Source organism: Eumetopias jubatus, unplaced genomic scaffold (assembly GCF_037043125.1).
Source record: "Eumetopias jubatus isolate StellerSeaLion01/CBP00866 unplaced genomic scaffold, mEumJub1_p1.0 scaffold_12, whole genome shotgun sequence".
NCBI lineage: Eukaryota > Metazoa > Chordata > Mammalia > Carnivora > Otariidae > Eumetopias > Eumetopias jubatus.
In genome coordinates, this window is record NW_028274818.1 from 104,245,354 (window position 1) to 104,266,948 (window position 21,595).

The window sequence follows — 21,595 nt, forward strand, 5'->3', positions numbered from 1 at the left end:
GACAGACTGAAAAAGATGTGAGACATAGCCACCAGTCACGGAGTGTGAACTCTGTATGATTTGAACCAACTGTAATATTCTTTTGTAAACTTTTTTTGTCCTTAGAATGCATCCCCCTAACCAAGTACAAAGAACTGAATAAATTCATTCTCTTTGTGGTTGTTAACAATTTGATAAATATTTCGAGTTGTTCATTATGTTCCCAATTTCAGGGACTGCACTTTTTAGATTTAAATTTTTAATAGGTATTGCATATGCATGAAGCAAAAGGCAAAACTGTACAGAAAATTATACAAAGAGAAGTCTTGTTTCCATTCCTGCCCTTCAAACTCCATTCCCCTTCCATCTATGGGCCACTATTTTGTATATTTATGCATCAGATACTTTTTTTAAAGATTTTATTTATTTGAGAGAGAGAATGAGAGAGAGAGCATGAGAGGGGGGAGGATCAGAGGGAGAAGCAGACTCCCCGCCGAGCAGGGAGCCCGATGTGGGACTCGATCCCAGGACTCCAGGATCATGACCTGAGCTGAAGGCAGTCGCTTAACCAACTGAGCCACCCAGGCGCCCCTGCATCAGATACTTTTTACAAATACAAGGATTTTCAAATATAAGGATTTAAATGTATATGTATGCATGTACATATACAAATAGAAGGGTTTATACAAATATAAGGAATTTTTACAAATATAAGGATTTAAATGCATATGTATGCATGTACCTATATAAAAATGGATGTACATAATTTTACTTAAAATTTTATTAGAAATATAATAAAACAGAAAATGCATAAAACAGTTTAACAGATTGTTATAAAATCATTCATATAACTCCCACCCAAAATAAGAAAGAGTACAAGATCCTCACTCCAGAAGCCCCTGACACCTTGTCTCTCCCGAGTGGTAACCCCTCCTTCTCTCCTGTTATTCTAGATGTACTCATTATTCTAACTTTTATAATATTTTTCTCCTTGTCTTTCTTAATGGTTTTTCCAACTTATAACAGTACATGTGCATTTTGCCTGATTTTCAACTTCATGTAAATGAAAACATACACTATGAATTCTGTTTTGTCTGGCTTCTTATGCTCAATAAAGTATTTAAGATTCATCCATATTGTTCGTGTAATTGCAATTGATCCATTTCCACTGTTATATGATGTTTCATTGTATGATTATATCACACTATATTTTTACTTTCCACTGTCGATGGGCTATTACGAAAAATTGCTGTATTCTTGTGCCTGTAACTTTACAGCCTACATGGACAGATATTTCTGTATGGTGTCCCCTGGTGGTGGCTTTGCTGATTGGAGAGTAGATGTATCTTTTGACTTAGTGGAGTCTGCCAATTTTTCAAAAGTGGTTTTACTTGTTTACTCTCTCACAAGCAGCTCTTGTTCCACATTCTTGCCAGCATTTGATATTATCATCTTTAAAGATTTTATCATTTTTAAGTATTTGGCAAAATTTGTGGGTCTGTAGTAGTGACTTATGTGGTTTTAATTTGAATTTCTCTGGATTACTTATGAAAGAACATTAAAAAAAAAGTTTGGGATGTTTGGATACCTGATTGACCTGGCACATTAAGTGAGAAGTCCATCCGTTCCCCATAGCTCTGCAGTGCATCTTCCTCATAAATCAGGTGTCAGTTTATCGGTTTGTTCTGGGGCTATTTTGTTTGGTGAGTCCGTCTGTCTAAACCAGCACCAATAGCACCCAGTCTTCATTACTATAGTTCTGTATTAATTCTGCATTTCTGGTGGACAAGACCTACACTTTTGTTCTTCTTTAAAATTAGGGCCTGGGCAGGGGCGCCTGGGTGGCTCAGTTGGTTAAGCAACTGCCTTCAGCTCAGGTCATGATCCTAGAGTCCTGGGATCGAGTCCTGCATCGAGCTCCCTGCTCACTGGGGAGTCTGCTTCTCCCTCTGACCCTCCCCCTCCACATGCTCTCTCTCTCTCTCTCATTCTCTCTTTCTCAAATAAATAAATAAAGTCTTTAAAAAATAAAATAAAAGGGCCTGGGCAAATTTTTTTTTTTGGCCTTTTGGGCTTCCATAGAAATCTTTTAACTAATTTATGAAATTGAAAAAAAAATTTCCTGTTGGGGGCACCTGGGTGGCTCAGATGGTTAAGCGTCTGCCTTCGGCTCAGGTCATGATCCCAGGGTCCTGGGATCGAGTCCCGCATCGGGCTCCCTGCTCCTTGGGAGCCTGCTTCTCCCTCTCCTTCTCTCTCTCTCTCTCTGTCTTTCATGAATAAATAAATAAAATCTTTAAAAAAAATTTCCTGTTGGATTATTTTGTGACTAGATTGAATAATTTTGATTATATTGTGATTGTATTGAATAATTGTGATTATACTGAATTTGTAGTTGATTTGGTTTCAACTGAGATATAATGAACATCTTTCCATTAATACTATTTTTGTCATTGATTTCTAATGGAATCGCATTGTAACCAGAGAATGTATTTCATATAATTTAAATCTTTGGAGATTTGGTGAGCCTTGCTTTTTGGCCCAGTATACAATCTGTTTTTGTAAATGTTCCACATGCAGATTCTGCAATCGATCGTTTTGTTGTTTTTTTTTTTTAAGATTTCATTTATTTATTTCACAGAGATAGCGAGAGCAGGAACACAAGCAGGGGAGTGGGAGAGGGAGAAGCAGGCTTCCTGCTGAGCAGGGAGCCCGATGTGGGGCTGGATCCCAGGACCTTGGGATTGTGACCTGAGTTGAAGGCAGACGCTTAACGACAGCCATTCAGGCGCCCCTGCAATCAACAATTTTGTTGTCTAAGTAGGACTGGTTAGTTTTTTGGTTTTATTTTTTTTTTAAGATTTATTTATTTATTTTGAGAGAGTGAGAATGAGAGAGAGAGAGAGAGCACATGAGAGGGGGGAGGATTAGAGGGAGAAGCAGGCTCCTCGCCGAGCAGGGAGCCTGATGCAGGACTCGATCCCGGGACTCCAGGATCATGACCTAAGGTGAGGGCAGTCGCTTAACCAACTGAGCCACCCAGGCACCCTGGGTTTTTTTTTTTTTTTTAAGATTTTACTTATTTAGGGGCGCTTAAGGTGGCTCAGTTGGTTAAGTGTCTGCCTTCGGCTCAGGTCATGATCTCAGGGTCCTGGGATTGAGCCCTGCATCAAGCTCCCTGCTCAGCAGCGAATCTGCTTCTCCCTCTCCCTCTGACCCTCCTCCCTGCTTGTGCTCTCTCTCTCTCTCTTTTTTTTTTAAGATTTTATTTATTTGAGAGAGAGAGAAACAGCATGAGAGGGGAGAAGGTCAGAGGGAGAAGCAGTCTCCCTGCTGAGCTGGGAGCCTGACGTGGAACTCAACCCCAGGACTCCGGGACCATGATCTGAGCCGAAGGCATTCGCCCAACCAACCGAACCACCCAGGCGCCCTCTCTCTCTCTTAAGAGAGAGGGTGCACACACACCAGTGCACCCTCTCTCTTAAGTGGGCCACTCCTTCCTTTATGAAACCCTCTTTTCTCTCGGCTTCCATAATATCCCATCCTTCAATTCAGACATGAGTGACTTGAAAAATAAGATCCACACAGAATCCATTTTGCTGGTAAGGGTGGTATCAGAGGTATGTGGCTTTCAAGAATAGCGGTGGTTGCAAGGTCAGGCTCCTGACACAAAAATGGCATCCTTGGTGTAAACAAGCAGTAGGGAATTTCTCCTACTGCTCAGTCAGGCAGCAGCAGGGATGGTGGATGCCTCAGCAGTTATGTTCAGAGCGTGGTGTAGGGTATAATTCCTAGAAGCTTAGCATTCAAGCTTTTCAAGTCTCCCAGCAGTATTTGGGGTACGCAGAATCCTCCTGTTAATATCTATTATTCTTCACTCAGCCAAATTATGTTCTGTTTCTGGAAAGTAAGAACTCTGATTAATCAGAGTAAGTGATTATACTGGCCCTGGTAACTGGCAATTACAGTTTCATATGTTAAGTGTTCGTGAACTATGAGAGTATACAGGATAGGTATGTGGCCCAGCCTTTGGGGCCTAGGGAAGAATTCCACAAAGGGAAGATACTTGAGCTGAGTTCTAAAACAGGATTGTGAATTAGCCAGGCACAGAGCATTCTAGGACATTCTAGATAGAAGGGCATTCCAGGCTGGGAAACAGAGATGCCCAGGGATGATATAATCACATGGCAACATTTTTGAGATGGGGATGGGGTGAAGGGAGAGGTGAGAGAGCAGAATTAAGAAGATCCCTGAGGGGGTGCCTGGGTGGCTCAGTTGGTTGAGCGACTGCCTTTGGCTCAGGTCATGATCCTGGAGTCCCGGGATCGAGTCCCGCATCAGGCTCCCTGTTCAGCAGGGAGTCTGCTTCTCCCTCTGACCATCCCCCCTCTCATGTTCTCTCTCTCTATCTCATTCTCTCTCTCAAATAAATAAATCTTTAAAAAAAAAAAAGATCCCTGAGGATTTGTATACCATGCCCAAAGTGGTTTCTTGGTCTAGTAGCAGGGCTTGAGCCCTTGACTTGCAATATATACCCTGGGAAAAGGTAGATGCTTGACACTTCCTGGCTATGGTTTTAGATGAGTACTTATATTCAGCTCTTAGCCTTGCCTGAAAATTCAGGAAAGAGCTAGCTGAAAGTCACCATAGCCCGTGATAGAAACCCCTGACCCAGAAAGAAGCCAGCATGCTGGACCCCCACCTTGCAAACTTCTGAGCACAACTCCCCTCCCTTAGTCAACTCTGACCCAACTCAGCCAAACTCCATTCCCTTAGAGACCTTGTTCTCTCAAGTTCTTCCCTAGACAACCCTCCTTCCCTCCCCGTGTCTTCTATAGTTTAGTTAACAGAGCATTTTTTCTCCAAAGCTGTATCTTACTGCTCTATATGGATAGATGTTTTTGTGATTTGTCCCGCATAGCCGGCCACCTGGACCTGCATGTACACAGGTAGGCTAAGGAATATTGTTTGTGAGACTTATGCTGTGGTTTGAAATATATTATCTGGCCTTCAGGTCAGAACTGGCCCTTCTGTTCTGGATGCCAAGAGCTACAAATCTTGTCCCACATCCCTTCCTGCTCCAGGCTGGGTTGGACCCCCCAGATGGAATCCAGGAGGGGAGGCAGACACACATGGCCCAAGCTCCTTGAAAATATAGAAAAATGATAACATAGAAATGCAGCTTGCTCCAAACTGCACATAGGCAAACAAATGTTTAATTTCAAACCCCGTTATTTGCCCTGTAAATATGGCCCTTTTGGGGATGGTCAGTTGGAAGTCTCACCTGACGGGAGGATGCTTCACCCAGGCCTCTCAGTCGGAACTCCAGCCTGGCTGTTTCCACAGGGTTTCCCCAGCTGATGAGGTTGGATGTTGTAAGTACCTGATTTGATGTAACTTTGCCTTATTCTCATTTATTGCCTACTGTTAACTTTCATCTATATGTAGATTCCTTTCTTCTTCTGTTTCTATTAGGTTTCTATGATAATAATGCAGTTTTCTTTCCTTTCTGGAACTGAAACACAGCTGTTGTGAATCTTTTGTTCAGAACGCTTAACTTTACTGGGAAAGAAAACATTTTATATCCCTTCGTGTTGGTCTTGCTGCTAGAAAACCTAAGGCTAAGTTGATTGCTCACGTGGAGCAATTTCTAAGCAACAAGTTCAGTTACTGGTTTGTCTACCTCTGCCATTAGATACACAATTGTCTATCAGCTCCAAACTTAGCCTTCTTTTTTTTTTTTTATCATTAGTTTTAATTTTTTTTTTTAAGATTTTATTTATTTGAGAGAGAGAATGAGAGATAGAGAGCACGAGAGGGAAGAGGGTCAGAGGGAGAAGCAGACTCCCTGCTGAGCAGGGAGCCGGATGTGGGACTCAATCCCGGGACTCCAGGATCATGACCTGAGCCGAAGGCAGTCGCTTAACCAACTGAGCCACCCAGGCGCCCCAAACTTAGCCTTCTATGCTCAACTTTGTGAGTCTGGGGCTGGGACTCTGCAAACATCTCTGCTCTACCTGCTGGTTGCCTCTTAGGACCTCCTAATAGAGGATGCCAAAGGGAGAGGGCAAGGCTCCAGGAAAGAGAATGGGACTTGCTATTCCCGTTTGCTTCTTATGGGATTGCTGCTTTTGTCCTGTTCGGTGAGCATCAGCTACCCTCCTCATGCTGACAGTACCTGGTCCTTGCAGGAGCAGAAGCTGATCCAATTTGTGGTTTTTCCAACACTTTCAGAATGAGTTGAGCAGTGCACTTCCGCAGAGGTCTGAGTGTTATCTCCATGACCTCCTACGTTTCTAAGTTTTCATCATTCTGACAACTTCTCTCAGCTCCTTCAGTCCCAAGGGTGGTGGCTGCTTCCTGCAGTTGGAATCTACACAACACCATAGTGTTATCATTCTGCTTTTCCAGTTACCTTTGCCCAACTCTGTATACCCGGTTAATGATTCTTTATATTCAATTCTCTGATCTGGTGGGATTTCTGTCTCCTTACCAGACCCTGACCGGAATACTTTCCTCTCTGCTTTCTGAGTTTTCCTTTTTGTAAATCAATCTTTCTTATTTTGTCTGATCAAATAATTTGTATTATATGTTTTGGAAATAGAATCAAAATAATATTTTCCCATATAATCTCTGGATTTCAACGTTTCTTTTTTCCCCCAGCCTCTCATGTAATTCCTACAGCCACAGCATTGGGAACCCTTCTCCCAGCTTGAGCCCCTTTTCTCCTCTTAGTGCTTGAGTGGTACATAGAAGACAACAAAAATTCAGACTCAGGAAAAAAACACTCAGTCTTTAAGCAAGGACATCATCCCCTGCACATTCCCCACATCTGCTTAGGTGTGGGATTAAAGTCTAGTTTCTCTTTAGAAAGGAGACATACATGGCCCTCTCCCCAGTATGTTGTTTTGCTCTACAGATGTCAGTAGAAAAGGCTTTCTAGTGAGTGGGAAGAGGAAGTCATTATTCTTTGGGGGTTTGGACCATAGTGTTCTACAGTGGTCAAGCTCCTCTTTCCTGCAGACTTATTCCCACATTTCTTCTTTGCTGTTGTGTTTTCAGACTCTTAAGTTTATTCTGTTACAAAGCGTGGCTCTCTTTCCTACTACAGCATCCTCTCCACATTTGGCTTCATTCTGGGTGCCCGACTGGCTGCATCATCCACATGTTTGGAGCTGCTGCACTTTGGCAATATTTGAAGCATTGGCAGGATGTTACCCTGTGAGTTTCTATGAAGAGAGGAAACAAGACTTTGGGGACTTTGTAGAGGAAGGAAAGAAAGAGCAAGAAGAGCTGAGAGGTATCCTGAGATGAGGTAAGCAGGCTTACGCTTCAGAAAGGAAATGTGAGCAGAGGAAGTAGACATATGGGCAGACTCAGGTTGAGGGAATGGGGCATTTGGGCTATTTGTCAAGCAACCACTTGTCAAGCATGGATTAAAATCACAATCTGGGCAAATTACTGTCTTTAATGTGTGGAATACAAAGAAGGGCACAAGATGTGCCTGGTTTTGAGAAAGTGATCTGTACAAATAGAACACTGGATAATACCCACAGAAGGGGGTATGAGGCAGTGCCAAGTGGTCAAGAAGACAGGCGACTCCGGTAAGGCTTTAGGGTGGAGAAAGTAGTCAACAGTTTCAAATACTGCTGGGAAACTTGAGAAAGCTAAGGAGAAAGAGACCTCAGAGATGGCAATTAGCACTGGCAACCCTGTGGAAAACTGGAAGCAGGTTCATGGTTGGGGGGTGGTGAGATGGGCATTTTATTTCTATAAGATTGGAGTATCTCTAGGATAGGATACCAGATGTCCATCCCTGAAAGCCAGTAGCCAGAATCCAACTGTGCAAAGCCAATAATGGCTAAGCTATCTTGGAGTGTGGTATTATGCTAGTAAGCCCATAGCTGACCCTGTGGTTCTGTAACCTCCCTCATGATTTCTCTGCAAGCTCATTCTCATTCATGGACTGGGTGAAAGGGGAAAGGGAGGTGGCATTGGGTGGCGGGGGACCACCATGGTTCTTATTTCCCTTTTCGCTCCTATTGACCATTGCCTGATGCATGGCAGTCCTCTGGATGGTCCCGAACACAGTGCTGGCTGGGGAACCATGCCTGCGGATTGCCACCCAAATTTCAAAAGTATAGTTCAAGTCTGTGTACAGAAGTGACTCGTCCATTAGCTGAACAAGCTTCTCTGACATGACTTTGCTGGCATCCCTTTGGGGTTTGCGTTATGACATCAACTTGACTCTTCCCTGGGCAGCATTTATAATTAGGTAGATTGATTCCTCTTCTTGGTCTGCTTTAGCTGAATGTGTCTGCCTTGGTCCCAGAGCTGTGTTGGGGAGAATATGGAGCCTACAACCTAGTCCCAGGAGTGAAAAGGAGCAATTGAGTGGTAGGATGTCTGGAATTTCTAAGGGAGGATGGTGGGGATTCCTAGGTCTTCCAACAGCCCCAAGAAGTAAGTGCAGAGGAGAACATAAGCTCCTTCCTAAAGGAGGAGCTTGAGGAGGAATAAAAGAGTAGGCAGCAGTTGCTTTGTGAGGCTGGGGAAGAGATACCTGGCTCTGTCCCAAGTGAAAGTCTCTTATTAGTATTTGCCTTAGATTTGATAAGATGTTGAATAAACATGATGTGGTAATAATCTGGAAGCAGATGCCTGACTGTAGGATGACTGCATTTATTAAAGCAGTGCCAGTAGCTCTTAGATTTTTTTTAATTTTTAAAAAGATTTTATTTATTTATTTATTTGCGAGAGAGAGATAGAGATAGAGAGAGAGAGCGCGTGCACAAGGGGGAGAGGGGCAGAGGGAGAGGGAGCAGGGAGCCTGTCATGGGCCTTGATGCCAGACCATGGGATCATGACCTGAGCTGAAGGCAGACATTTAACTGACTGAGCCACCCAGGCACCCCAGTTCCTAGGTTTTTAAGGAAGTCTGTCCAACATTATAGGTACAAGAAAGCAGGGCTGGAGTTTCTAGGTGCTTGATGAAGGTGAAGGAGGTGTGTAGGTGAACAGAATTGAGGGCCAAGTCCTCACATTTCAAGAAAAGAGATGGAATGGGAATGTATCTGGAGTTTGCTAATAGCCATTGGGGAACTGAATCTCTTTCATACACTTCCCCTGCCTCCCATCTTCATTTGGGCAGAAGCTAAAAATCTGCCAGGTGTCTTGTGTTGCTGCTATTGCTGTTATTATTGCTTCACATTTTTATGGGGCCTCATAATTTTTTTCTTTTTTAGAGAGAGAGAGAGCAGAGGGGAAGGGCAGAGGGAGAGGGAGAGAGAGAGAATCCCAAGCAGGCTCCATGCTCAGCACAGAGCCTGACGCTGGGCTTGATCTAATAACCCAGAGATCATGACCTGAGCCAAAATCAAGAGTCAGATGCTCAACTGACTGAGCCACCCAGGCGCCACTGGGGCCTCATAATTTTAATTGCACTTGCATATTATATATTCACTTGGTCTCCACATGGGCACTGTTGGAGACAACAATATGGAAAATTATAATGGCATTGGTAGCACCACTCACTGGCTTTATTGCTTTGGCCCGGGGCTCTTTGCTGTTCTGGATTAGAGAACAGGCAGAAATTAATGCAGACAGTTGAGGTGCCTGAGTGGGTCAGTCAGTTTAGCGTCCACCTCTTGATTTCAGCTCAGGTATTGATCTCAGGGTGGTGAGTTCAAGCCCCATGTTTAAATGAATGAATGAATGAATGAATGAATGAATGAATGCAGAAGGTCAAGAAGAATCTGTTTATCCTCAGCTTGATGGTCCCCCATCCTACCCAACAGCCAGGTTGCCACTGCATCTGGCAGAATGAGCTCTTTACCATTCCCAGGATTCATGCTGGACAGTGGAAGGCCTGGTTCTCAAGCTCCAGGCCAGGTTTCCAGTGGAGGTATCTCTCTCTGGTTGTAGACAACTTGAAAGAGCCCCCAAGCCCGTGTGCCTTATATAAGTCGTCCTCTGGGCCCTCCTTTGGCTTTGCTCCTGGGCCACCAGGTCCTTCTTTACCCCTGCCTTAAGTCCTTGGTCCTCTCCTACTTAAATATGTCACCAGCCCCAAGGCAGTACTTAGGGGTATGCCTGTCTTTGCTCTCACTTAATTCTGTCTTTTCTTGGGATCTAGCCTCAATGGAGGAGGAAGGGAATTCCTCCCAAAAAGTGCACTTTTTATTTCCACAGTTAAAATGTGATTGTATAGGAGTACCTGGGTAGCTTAGTCCGTTGAGCATCTGACACTTGATTTCAGCTCAGGTCATGATCTCAGGGTTGTGAGATTGAGCCCTGTGTTGGGCTCCGTGCTGGGCAAGCCTGCTTGAGATTCTCTCTTTCCCTCTCCTTCTGTCCCTCCCCCAATGCTCTTTCTCTTTCAAAAAAAAAAGATCATATAAATAACACATGCTTTTTTATTTGAATTTGAATAATACATGGAAATATAAAGAGGAAAATAAAAGACACCTGAAATCTCATTGCCTTGAGAGATAACTAACAGTTTGGTGACCATCCTTTCAAGAACCTCTTTATGCATTCAGGCATACATGTGTATAGTTTTACACGAATGGGATCATATTACATATACTTCATGTGCATGTGTGTGTGTGTGCGTGCATGTGTTTTAAGTCATGAATTTCTTTCTCCCTATGTCTTCTTCCTAAATGAACACCCTATCCCCCTGTTTCTGTCCTACATATGATCAATATTATTATCTGCTGTGTACCCTTCTATATTCTTCATATCCAATTGCTATCATACAGATATATATGTATATTTATGTATCTATGCTTATATAATATGCATATACTTTATAAATAAATAGTTTTTTTCCTTGGTTCTGAAATGTGATATACTTTAATCCATACTTTCTTTTTTTTTTTTTTAAATAACTGGCAGTTTTATTTTATTTTTTTTTAAAGATTCTATCCATCTGACAGAGAGACACACAGCGAGAGAGGGAACACAATCAGGGGGAGTGGGAGAGGGAGAGGCAGGCCCCCCGCTGAGCAGGGAGCCTGATGTGGGGCTCGATCCCAAGACCCTGGGATCATGACCTGAGCCGAAGGCAGATGCTCAACGACTGAGCCACCCAGGTGCCCCTAATCCATACTTTCTTTCATCACCTTGCTTTTCTTTTCTTTTTTAAGATTTATTTATTTATTTCAGAGAGAGAGAGAGCACACAAGCTAGAGGGGCAGAGGGAGAGAACCTCAAGCAGACTCCACACTGAGCACCAATCCCACAACCATGAGATCATGACCCAAGCCAAAACCAAGAGTTGGACTCTCAGCTGACTGCACCACCCAGGCTCCCGACCTTGCTTTTCTTAGTTAGCAATTCCTTATGTTCACACTTCCAAGTTACCCACTATAATTCTATTCCATATCAACATTTCATTTCATAACATGGTAGAATCCCCCAATTGATACACATATGTTTGGTTTCCAGTCTGGACCACTGTGAACAATGCTGCAATAAATATCCTGTTCCTTTCTAATAAGTTCTTTTATTTCTCTAGGATAGCTATCTAAGAGCCAGAATTGCTGGTTCAAAAGTATATGCATTTTAAATAATAATAGATATGGATAGATCACCTTCCAAAAAGGCTTGAATGCTTCAAAGTTTCATAAGCATAATTTCTTTTTCTCCTTTCATTTCCTCCACATTCCAGGCAGAAATAGGGAATTATTTCTCATTGTTGTTTTAATTTATAGTTTTCTGGCTTCAAGTGAACTTGAGCATCTATTCCTATGGCTGGCTATTTGGCACATTGACTATGACTTTCACCCCTTTGTCTATGAGATTGTTTATCTTTTTCTAATCAGTTTGTAAGAGTTCTTTGTATATTATAGAGGTGGTGGTGGAGAGAACACTTATTCCCCACTTTTGATGTTTCCACCTAGGAGGGACAGACATTAGTGTAATGTTTCCGTCAGCTCTAAACTCTTCATTCATTTCTCTTCTGGGGTAGAGAGATTGAATCTGACTGGTGAGTTTGGGAGGAGAGGTTGGATGTGGTAAGCCCAGACCCTTCTTTTCTGTGTTTTCTGGGAGTGAGATGTCACTCAGAGTGTATGTTCTTGATTGCACTCCACTGTCTTTTAATTGGTGAGTTTAACCTATTTACATTTATTGCAATGACTTTATTTCAAATTTCCCATTTATCATCCTTTCTTTTTTTCTCCTTCCCTACTTTCCAATGGATGAATCAAATTTTTTTCCTGATATTTTAAACATTTTTACATTCTATTTTTAGTCTTATATTCATTACTTGTACTTATGTTTATCTACCTCTATTGATGTTTTATGTTTACTTACCCCTTATTGATTTTAACAAAGTACTGGAGGTAGTGAGGGAAAATAAGTAAGAAAGTGAAATAAAAAGCATATAGATTTGAAAGGAAGAAGTACAACTCTCTATTTTCCAGATGACATGATCTTGTATAAATAAAATTCTAAGGAATACACTAAAAACTATTAGAGCTGATAAACAAGTTCAACAAGGGTGCAAGAATCAAGATTAATACGCAAAAATAAATTATATTCCTAAACACTATGAGTGAACAATCCAAACGTAAAATTTAAAAACAATTTCATTCACGATAGCATCAAAAAGAAGTATATCATTATCTGTATATTCCCCTTTGAACAATACAAATACTTTAGTATACTCTCACATCCCCTAATCTTACCCTATCCAGCATCTCCACTATGTTGATATTGTATAAAATTTAGTTATGAATTATATGAATATACATGTTTTTCTTTTCTTCTCTCTAGTCCCTATTTTTTCTCCTTTTTATTGAGGTATAGTTTGCATATAGTCAAATGCACAGATTTGTGTATAACTAATTTGGACAAATATATGTAATATGTAAAACTATCACCCAATTCAAGATAAAGGACATTTCCAGAACTCCATAAGGTTCCCTCATGCTCCCTTATGATCAGCCCTTTCCACCAGAGCCAACTCCTATTATGATTTCTATCACCATAGATTAGTTTGCCTCCTCTAGAATTTCTTACTAGGGGGTGCCTGGGTGGCTCAGTCGGTTAAGCATCCAACTCTTGATTTAGGCTCAGGTCATGATCTCAGGGTCCTGGGATCAAACCCCGCATCCAGCTCCATGCTCAGCAGGGAGTCTGCTAGAGATACTCTCTCCCTCTCCTTCTGCTCCTCCCCCTGCTTGCACTATCTCTCTAAAATAAATAAATAAATCTTAAAAAAAGAATTTATAATTTCATGCTTAAAGAATCATGTAATATGTACCTTTTGTGTTTTGCTTTTTTCACTCAACCTCATATTTTTGAGAGTTATTCATGTTGTTGCATTTATCAGTAGTTGTTTTCTTTCTCTTGCTAGTTGTTACTCAGTTGTATGAACATACCAAAACTTGCTTATCTAATCTTCCACTGGTGGATATTTGTGTTTTCTTTTTTAATTTGGGAATATTATTAATAAAGCTGCTATGAACATTCTCATGTTTCTTGTGGACATAAATAGAATTGCTGGATCATAATTGCTCCAAGGGTGTGCTAGAACTTCTCCACTGGACGCCTGAACTTCAAAAGCCCTCTCATCCACAGTGACTGTCATTATTGGTCTTCTTGATAGGAGAGACAGTAAAAAACTCTTATTTCACCATGTTTATAATGAAACTCCTTCTGATTTTACACTTTTATCTATCTAGGGTCTTGATCACATACCAGATGTCTGGTAAACAACTCCAGGCTCCCACAGACCTATTCATCAGACAGTTCAAGTGGCACATGACTGTGGTTGTGGGATCAGTCATTGCAATTTGTGTAAGTATATTTCCTTCCACTTGTCTCTGTCTGTCATAAAGCTTGAACCAACTGCTTTCATCTAGGAGAAGGAGGCTGAGGGAAGCTCTCTATTTTGTCATTCCTTTTTCCCTCTTTCTAATCCAGAAACAGAAATGACAAAGAGGGACAAGCTCTTAGAAAAAGAATGAACAAATTATATCAGGTAGGGGTAGCTGTAATGGAGTCCAAAACATTAGCCCAAAAAGCAGTTTGTTTGAAGGGAAGATGGAAACTTGAGCTATCCATGCTTTCTCTTTCCCCAAGGCACTATATTTCTGCTCCAGCTTACCTGGCTCCTTTCTAGTTCTTAAAACTGAGATAGCCTCCATACCTTGTCTCTAAAGATACCCTGCTCTCCCTCTCTGTCTATGTGCATATGTAGAAGTTTTCTTTTCCCCTTGCTTCTGCTGAAAAATAGTTGAATTCTTCAAAGAGAAGCTTTACCAGGAATAAACAGGGAAAAAGGTAAAAGAAACCTTAAAGATACAAATCTGTGTATTTACAAAGGACAAATCATTTATGTTAAGCTAAATAACAATTGTCTTCAAACTGAGTTGTTTCTACAGCTCTTTTTTCTGGGTGTTAGTTCAAAGTTTTTGTCATTTAGCCTGGGATAAGTTCATGTTGTTGCTATGACTAGTTCTGGTGAAACTGAGAATCTCTTCTTGAACATCCTTTCTTGTTTTGGGTTCTTTATCAGAGAACAGGAGGTGATAATTCAGTAGAAAAGTGCTGTCTTAGAATAGAGTATATATTTTAGGGATATGATTCTGACAGAGGAAAAGATTACCCCAAGAGATGGCATTTCCTCATATCACTATAAACCCTTGGGGTTTATGGAAGAGGGCAGTCAAGAGGGGTGACAGCTGGGCAAGAACAGGAAAAGGTTGGGAAATTGGTTTCATATAAGGATATCAGGCAAGTAAGTAAATGCATTTGGGATAATGAGAAACCAGTTTCTCATTGTTGAAGGAGTTACAGATATGGAAAGGGGAAGACTAGAATAGACCCTGAGGTGTTGGACTGGAATTGAAGGGATAAAGGGAGTTATTTTATAACATTAAAAAGGAGCAATTCACCAACCCAGCAAGAGGACATAACAGACCTGTTTATGCACCTAATAGAGTTTTGATATATATGAAACAAAAACTTATAAAACTTCAAATAAAAATAGATTCACAATTAGAAATTTCAGTATCTCTTCATCCATAATTGAAAGCACAGGTCAACAGAAAATAAGTTAACAGAAGATTTGAACCAACTTGACCCAACTGTGTCATTTATAGAACACTCCTCACAACAGCAGAATACACATTCTTTTCAAGTGCACATGGAATGCTTACCAAAATGGATTATATTCTGGATCATAAAACAAGTCTAAATAAATTAAAAACATTTCAACTCAAACAAAACTCTGTTATCTGACCACATTTAAAATACATTAGAAATCAGGGCGTCTGGTTGGCTCAGTCGGTTAAATGTCTCAGCGCAGAGTCTGCTTCTCCCTCTCCCTTTCCCTCTGCCCCTCCCCCCATTCATACTCTATCACTGTCTCTCTCTCAAATAAGTAAAATCTTTAAAAATCAATCAATCACATTCAAAATCAATAACAGAGATTTCTAGAAAATCCCCCCAATATTTGGAAACTAGATAACATCTAAATAGTCCACAGGTCAAGGGAAAAATCTTAAAGGAAATTATGAAGTATTTTGAATGGATGGAAAATAAAAACAGATCTATTAATTTTGTGGGATACTCAAAGGGAAATTTATAGCACTAAACACCTTTGTCAGAAAAGAAGTAAGATCTCAAATCGAACTCAGTTGCCACCTTAAGAAACTGAAAAAGTAGGGGCGCCTGGGTGGCTCAGTCGGTTAAGCGTCTACCTTCGGCTCAGGTCATATCCCAGGGTCCTGGGATCGAGCCCTGCATCAGGCTCCCTGCTCAGCGGGGAGCCTGCTTCTCCCTCTCCCACTCCTCCGCTTGTGTTCCCTCTCTCGCTGTCTCTCTCTGTCAAATAAATAAATAAAATCTTAAAAAAAAAAGAGAGAAACTGAAAAAGAAGAGCAAATTAAGCCCTATGTCAGCAGAAAAAAATATATACCAAAACAGAAATAAAATAGAAAACAAAAACATTATGGAAAATAAATTGAAACCTGGTTCTGTGAGAAGATCGATAAAACTGATAAACCTTTAGTCTAAAATCATGAGGAAAAAAGAGTAAAGACAAAAATTATCAACATTAGGAAAGCAAGGGGTATCTCAATAAATATTCTACAGATATTAAAATAATGAGACACTATGAACAAATGTAAGCCAGTAAATTTGACAACTTTGATGTAATTGACAAATTCCTTAAAACACACAAACAACAAAAGATGACTCAAAAAGAAATATATAACTTGAATAGCCCTATATCTATTATAGAAATTGAATTAGTGGTTAAAAAACCTTCCTGGAAGAACACGTCATTACCAAGTGTGCAAGGCTGATTCAACATTCAAACATCAATAAATATAATTTATCACGTTAAAGGCCTAAGGGAGAAAAATATATGATCATCTCAATAGATGCAGAAAAAGCGTTTGATGAAATTCAACATCTATTCATTATTAAAAGTCTTAGCAAAGGAGAAATAGAAGAGAATTTACTTAACCTGAGAGAGGGAATCTACTTAATCATATGTAATGGTTAAAGACTGAATGCTTTTCGCAAGGATCTAGAATATGGCATGGATGTCTGCTTTCAGCACTCCCCTTTCACAATGTACTGGAAGTCTTAACCAGTGTAGTAAGGCAAGGGGGAAAATGGTATACAGATTGGAAAGGAAGTAATAATTCCCTTTCTATTCACAGAAGACATTATTTCTCATTTAGAAACCCCCAAGGAATCTCCAAAAGTCTCCTAGAATTAATAAATACATTTAGCAAGTTCACAAGAAAAAGGTCAATATACAAATCAATTGCATTTCTGTATTTCTGTATATGAACAATAAACACTTGGAAACAAAAAAATTTTTAAATACCATTTCCAATAACACCCCCTAAAAAAGAAATACTTAGATATAAATGTAATAAAGTATGTGCAAGATCTGTACACAGAAAACTACAAAACACTGATGAAATAAATCAAAGAAGACCTAAATAAATTAAGAGATATACCATGTTGGGGCACCTGGGTGGCTCAATCTGTTGAGAGGCTGCCTTCAGCTCAGGTCATGATCGCAGGGTCCTGGAATTGAGCCCCACATTGGGCTTCCTGCTCAGCGGGAGTCTTCTTCTCCCTCCTACTCTCCCTCTGTTCTCTCTCTCTGTCTCTCTCAAATAAATAAATAAAAATCTTAAAAAAAAAAAAAAGATATACCATGTTAATGGAGTAGAGAGTCAGCATTGCAGATATGTCACTTATTGGGGGGAAATGTCATTTAAAAAGAAAACCTTAAGTAGAAAATACTAAAGAAGTGAATTTAGGATAGTTAAATGATATAAAACCAATATATAAAAATCAACTATTTCTATATACTAGCAGTAAACAGATGGAAAGCTTATGGGTGGTGGCTTTTCAATGTAGGGTGATTGGGCCTGCTGGTTTAATGGAGAGCCCGTATGTTAGTACCAATAGGTCTTTCCTCTCAGGTCAGATCCTCAGAGAAATTTTCCAGGATTCTGCTTTGACGTTGGTGGCCTATGCTTAGCTGTCAGTCTTCTAGGAGTTGAGTCTGGGAAGAAGGCTGGAGGTGAGGTTTGAGAAAGTAGGGGAAGAGCGCTAAGCATTCAATATGTAATCATTCCACTCCCTGGGAAGGGCTCCCCAGACTTCATTTTGCATGGTCCTTGGCTTCATCATCTGGGAAGTTTCTCCTTATCTGTAGTCCACCTTGGTCACATCTGAAGTGGACACTGAAGAAGTGATATCTAGTATAACAAAGGACTGTCAGTTATCTATTAAATACCTTTTTCTAAAAACAGAACCTCTAAGCCAGGACTTTTTTGTTTTTCCGGAGAGCTGGTTTACTAGCACATTACCTCAGAGATCCCTGAGTTTCAGGGAACATAGGCCCTTACCCAAATCCCAAGCCCGCCAGGTCGAATTATAACTGGCCTCAACCAATCATGATAATGTCATTCTCCTAGCTCTGGTGGCCAACTGACAGCTGATAATGTTCTGGGTGGGGCTTTTGGGAAAATGTTTTCTTTCCTAATTTAAAGGAGAAAATCCACCAAGCAGTTTCCCATTCCCCATTTTACTTGCTGGCACATGGACATGCACACTGGAGGTGCAGCCATCTTGTACCAAGTCAGCATAATAAGGACAGCAGATGGAGTCTGGATCCTTGCTGACATTGTTGGAGCCACTAAACAGCCCTTGATGTTCTATTCCTGGACATCTCATTATGTGAGAAAAACAAGACCATCATTCTTAAGCTACTGTGGTTGGCTCTTCTGTAACCATTCCTAGCTCCTATAAATAATGTAGTTGAGCATATTTTTCTGATGTTTATTTATTTTTTTATTTAAAGATTTTTATTTATTTGACAGAGAGAGACACAGCGAGAGAGGGAACACAAGCAGGGGGAGTGGGAGAGGGAGAAGCAGGCTTCCCGCTGAGCAGGGAGCCTGATGTGGGGCTCGATCCCAGGACCCTGGAACCATGACCTGAGCCGAAGGCAAACGCTTAACGACTGAGCCACCCAGGCGCCCCTCTGATGTTTATTTTCTTTTATAGTTCCCCTTCTGTAACATGCCTATTCATATACTTTGCCCATTTCTCCCCTGGACTATTAATTGTATTCGTGTTGATTTGTGGTCATTACTATCTTCTGGGCATTAATCCTTTGTCTGTTACATATGTTGTAAATATCATATTTTGTCAATTCCAAGATGTGCATTTTTTCATACTTGAACATCTCCAAAATTGAGATGAGTCATATAAATTATAGTCTCTCACATTGCAGTCAGTAGGGGGCAGAGTTGGCATTGCTGTTATCATAACCTGAGGCTTGAAGTTCAGACTCTTGCTCAGATCCCTACCAAGGCCATGGGTGGGGTGCTAGCAATGTCATGTGGTTCTGTAAATTTTACAGTAGTAAAATACTTTAACCTCAATCTGTTAAGGTCATGTATCTTTCTATTACAACTTCCTCTATGTCAGGTGATATTGGAGTGGTTGGTCACAGGCATTTTTTTTTAGAGCCTGTTAAGAGAAATTTGAGTTGAGGAACATTTAGTTGTGATGTAATGTGGTTTGCAGTCATTCTTGGGTACAGCTAGGTTGTAGCTACTTGTCTCAGTATAGGAGTGGCTTCCAGGAATACTCCTCCCCACACTGTACCAACCCAGCATCACCACATAAAGAAGCAGCCAGAAATCCTATCATGATATGCACGTTCCTATGACACCCAGCACCAAGAGTGGAGGTATTGGAGGAGAAAAAAATATGAAACAGCATATTGCAAGATGGCCGACACACCTCCAGACACTGAATCCACATCTCAGGTGGAAATAAAATAGGGTTGGCCCCAGCTTTATTGGTCTTTTTGTTAGGTGAGTGACAGCTGTCTCAGATTATCTCTCATCAGACCTCTCCTGGTATCTTATTAGCCGGAACTGAAAAACTCTCAAGAAGACTGGGGAAGTGTGGAATGTGAATGTCATGACTGGCTCAAGCCAATAATAATATCCCGCATGATAATAATGTATCACAGTTGGCTATATTCTGTCCCAAACAAAAATGGGATATTGGATAGGCAACCAAACAGTGTCTGTCACAAACACCCTCCCCAAGTCTAGAGCTAAGGAAACCTGCCCACAGGAGAGCCCAGATCTGCCCAAGAGACACACTTACACAGCATCACTGTCTCACATACACAGGCCCTGAGAGTTTAGAATGAAGGAAGAACGAGAACAAGAAGAGCCTCCAGGGCCAACAGGACTCCCAAACTATCACTACGCCAGACCCACACCCACCAAAGTTAGAAAATGATAGCAAAATCTCACCCCTCTGAGCAGTTAACCCAGGAAACAATGTTCCCAGAACCTAATACAGTTCAACCTCTGGTTTTGCCAAAGAACAAAGCTGAGCTTCAGAGGTAGCTGAAGGCAAGTCAGTAGGCAAAGTAGAGAAAAGCTTTTTGGTTTTGGCCTCACCAGAGGTTGGTCTGCACTGGTTATCTGAAGTCCGCAAGCTATGAACTTAAATTCTTTTGGGACGTTTCCCCCACTGAGGGTGATTGTGCCCTGTGCATACTCTAGCAGTAGGAAAAATCCATTTCTGCATGTTTCCTCCTCTTCCAGAGAATGGGGTGTGGGACATTCCCTTCTTTTTGAAAAATGGAAATGTGTAATAGCAAAACCTTCATCATCAGATCTTGAAGGGCCCATCTTCCCCAGAACATGTATGTTTGAAACATCTCAATTTCCCATTCCCCTTTAAGTTCCACAGTCCTGATATCCAACTGCTGTGTAAGGTGTGGGTTCTGTAAATGACCCAACCTTGAGAAATACAGCAAAACCCACAGACATACGGTTTTAAACAAGAGTTGGTATCTGCATATGTGTGTGGTGGCTCCAACACCAGCTTTGGTTCAGAAGCAACATGAGGTAGGGCAGGTAGGATTCCTGCCTGAGACCCACCAGGCAGAGGAGAACTGAGTCTGGGTAACTGACAATGCCTTCCCAGAAGAAAGGTGAAGAGACACAAACCACTGACAGGTTCCTCTTTCTCTACCCACAGATCTTGTACATCAGAGTTTCCTGGCATGACAGCACTGTTCCTCTGCCCCCGCAGCCCCAGCCACGCCGCAAGTCTTCTGGCTCTCTCCCCCAGGAGCTCTCGGACCTGACCCATCTTCTGCACTGGCCTCCCACCCTGGGAGATGGGGGGGACCTTTTGGCCTCTACCAGTCCCCAGACCTCCACCTACCACCTGAGGGGACCTCCCCAGGCCAGCTACACCCTGGGAGGCTACCTGGAGGCCATTCTTGTCGCAAGAGACCACCAGGGCAGGCCCAAGACCCACGGTGGGGATCTGTTTCGGGCACAGCTCCTGGGTCCCTACCTGAAGGCAGGAGTCCCTGGAGATATCCAGGATCTGGAGAATGGCACCTACCTGTTGTCCTTCCCCCTGCTCTGGGCTGGGCAGGCCCAGGTGCAAGTGCGGCTGATCCACTCCAGCGAGGCAGTTGGAGTCCTGCGGAGAATCTGGAGAGACCAGTGGGCCACGGTTGATTTCACAGGCTATTTCCGAGGACCCACAGGATATGAAGAAATTGTGACTTGCAATGTTAACCCCCTGCTAACTGGGGAGGAAGAATCTACCTGTCACTACAGGGATGAAGATTCTGGTGAGCTCTGGTTCTGTGCTCGACCGCCCACCCTGCCCTGCGACTCACTGGTAGGGCATTCAAGTGGACATTATTGGAATGTGACCACACCACACGAGGAGGCCCTGCTGGCATGGTAAGAAGCCCAGCATCATCTGGGGTCTCTGCCCCCGCCCCTGAACCCTGGTCCCTGTGATTTTTCTGCCTGAGCCACTACCCTTATTCATCTGTTCCCTTCTGTTAAACACGTTTCCTTCTGCATGCCAGGTCTCCTACTAAGTGCTGACTATCTTTATGTAATGGTCGGCATCCCTGCCCTCTACAAGTTTTCAGTGAGGAGACTCACGGCTTTTGAAAACACACAGTGTGATGAGTACGTATGTGTAGTATGCACAGAGTGGTGTGAGGGCACGGAGAAGGGGCACCCCACCTGGCAGGTGGCAACTTAACTAAGCTCAAAGGAGA

The 21,595-nt window shown here is 41.9% G+C and overlaps 1 protein-coding gene and 1 long non-coding RNA gene across 4 annotated transcripts in view; one reads left to right on the forward strand and one right to left on the reverse strand.

Annotated features, from left to right (window-relative positions):
* Window positions 1-21,595, forward strand: part of LOC114214329 (NXPE family member 3-like) — a 59,937-nt gene that overhangs the window by 30,040 nt on the left and 8,302 nt on the right. For 2 of the 3 annotated variants that reach the window (XM_088016677.1, XM_028109880.2), the window contains 3 exons: window positions 7,091-7,294; window positions 13,674-13,788; window positions 20,542-21,266. In XM_088016677.1, the coding sequence (XP_087872803.1) occupies window positions 7,290-7,294; window positions 13,674-13,788; window positions 20,542-21,266 (845 nt within the window). In that variant the 5' untranslated portion in view covers window positions 7,091-7,289. The remainder of the gene's footprint in view (window positions 1-7,090; window positions 7,295-13,673; window positions 13,789-20,541; window positions 21,267-21,595) is intronic. The other variant, XM_028109879.2, reaches the window with a different exon arrangement.
* LOC114214332 (uncharacterized) lies at window positions 1,976-21,018 on the reverse strand. Its single transcript, XR_015766411.1, has 4 exons — window positions 20,917-21,018; window positions 16,971-17,148; window positions 6,158-6,352; window positions 1,976-3,879 (listed from the first exon to the last, which is right to left on the reverse strand). It is a non-coding gene; the product is annotated as an uncharacterized LOC114214332 (long non-coding RNA).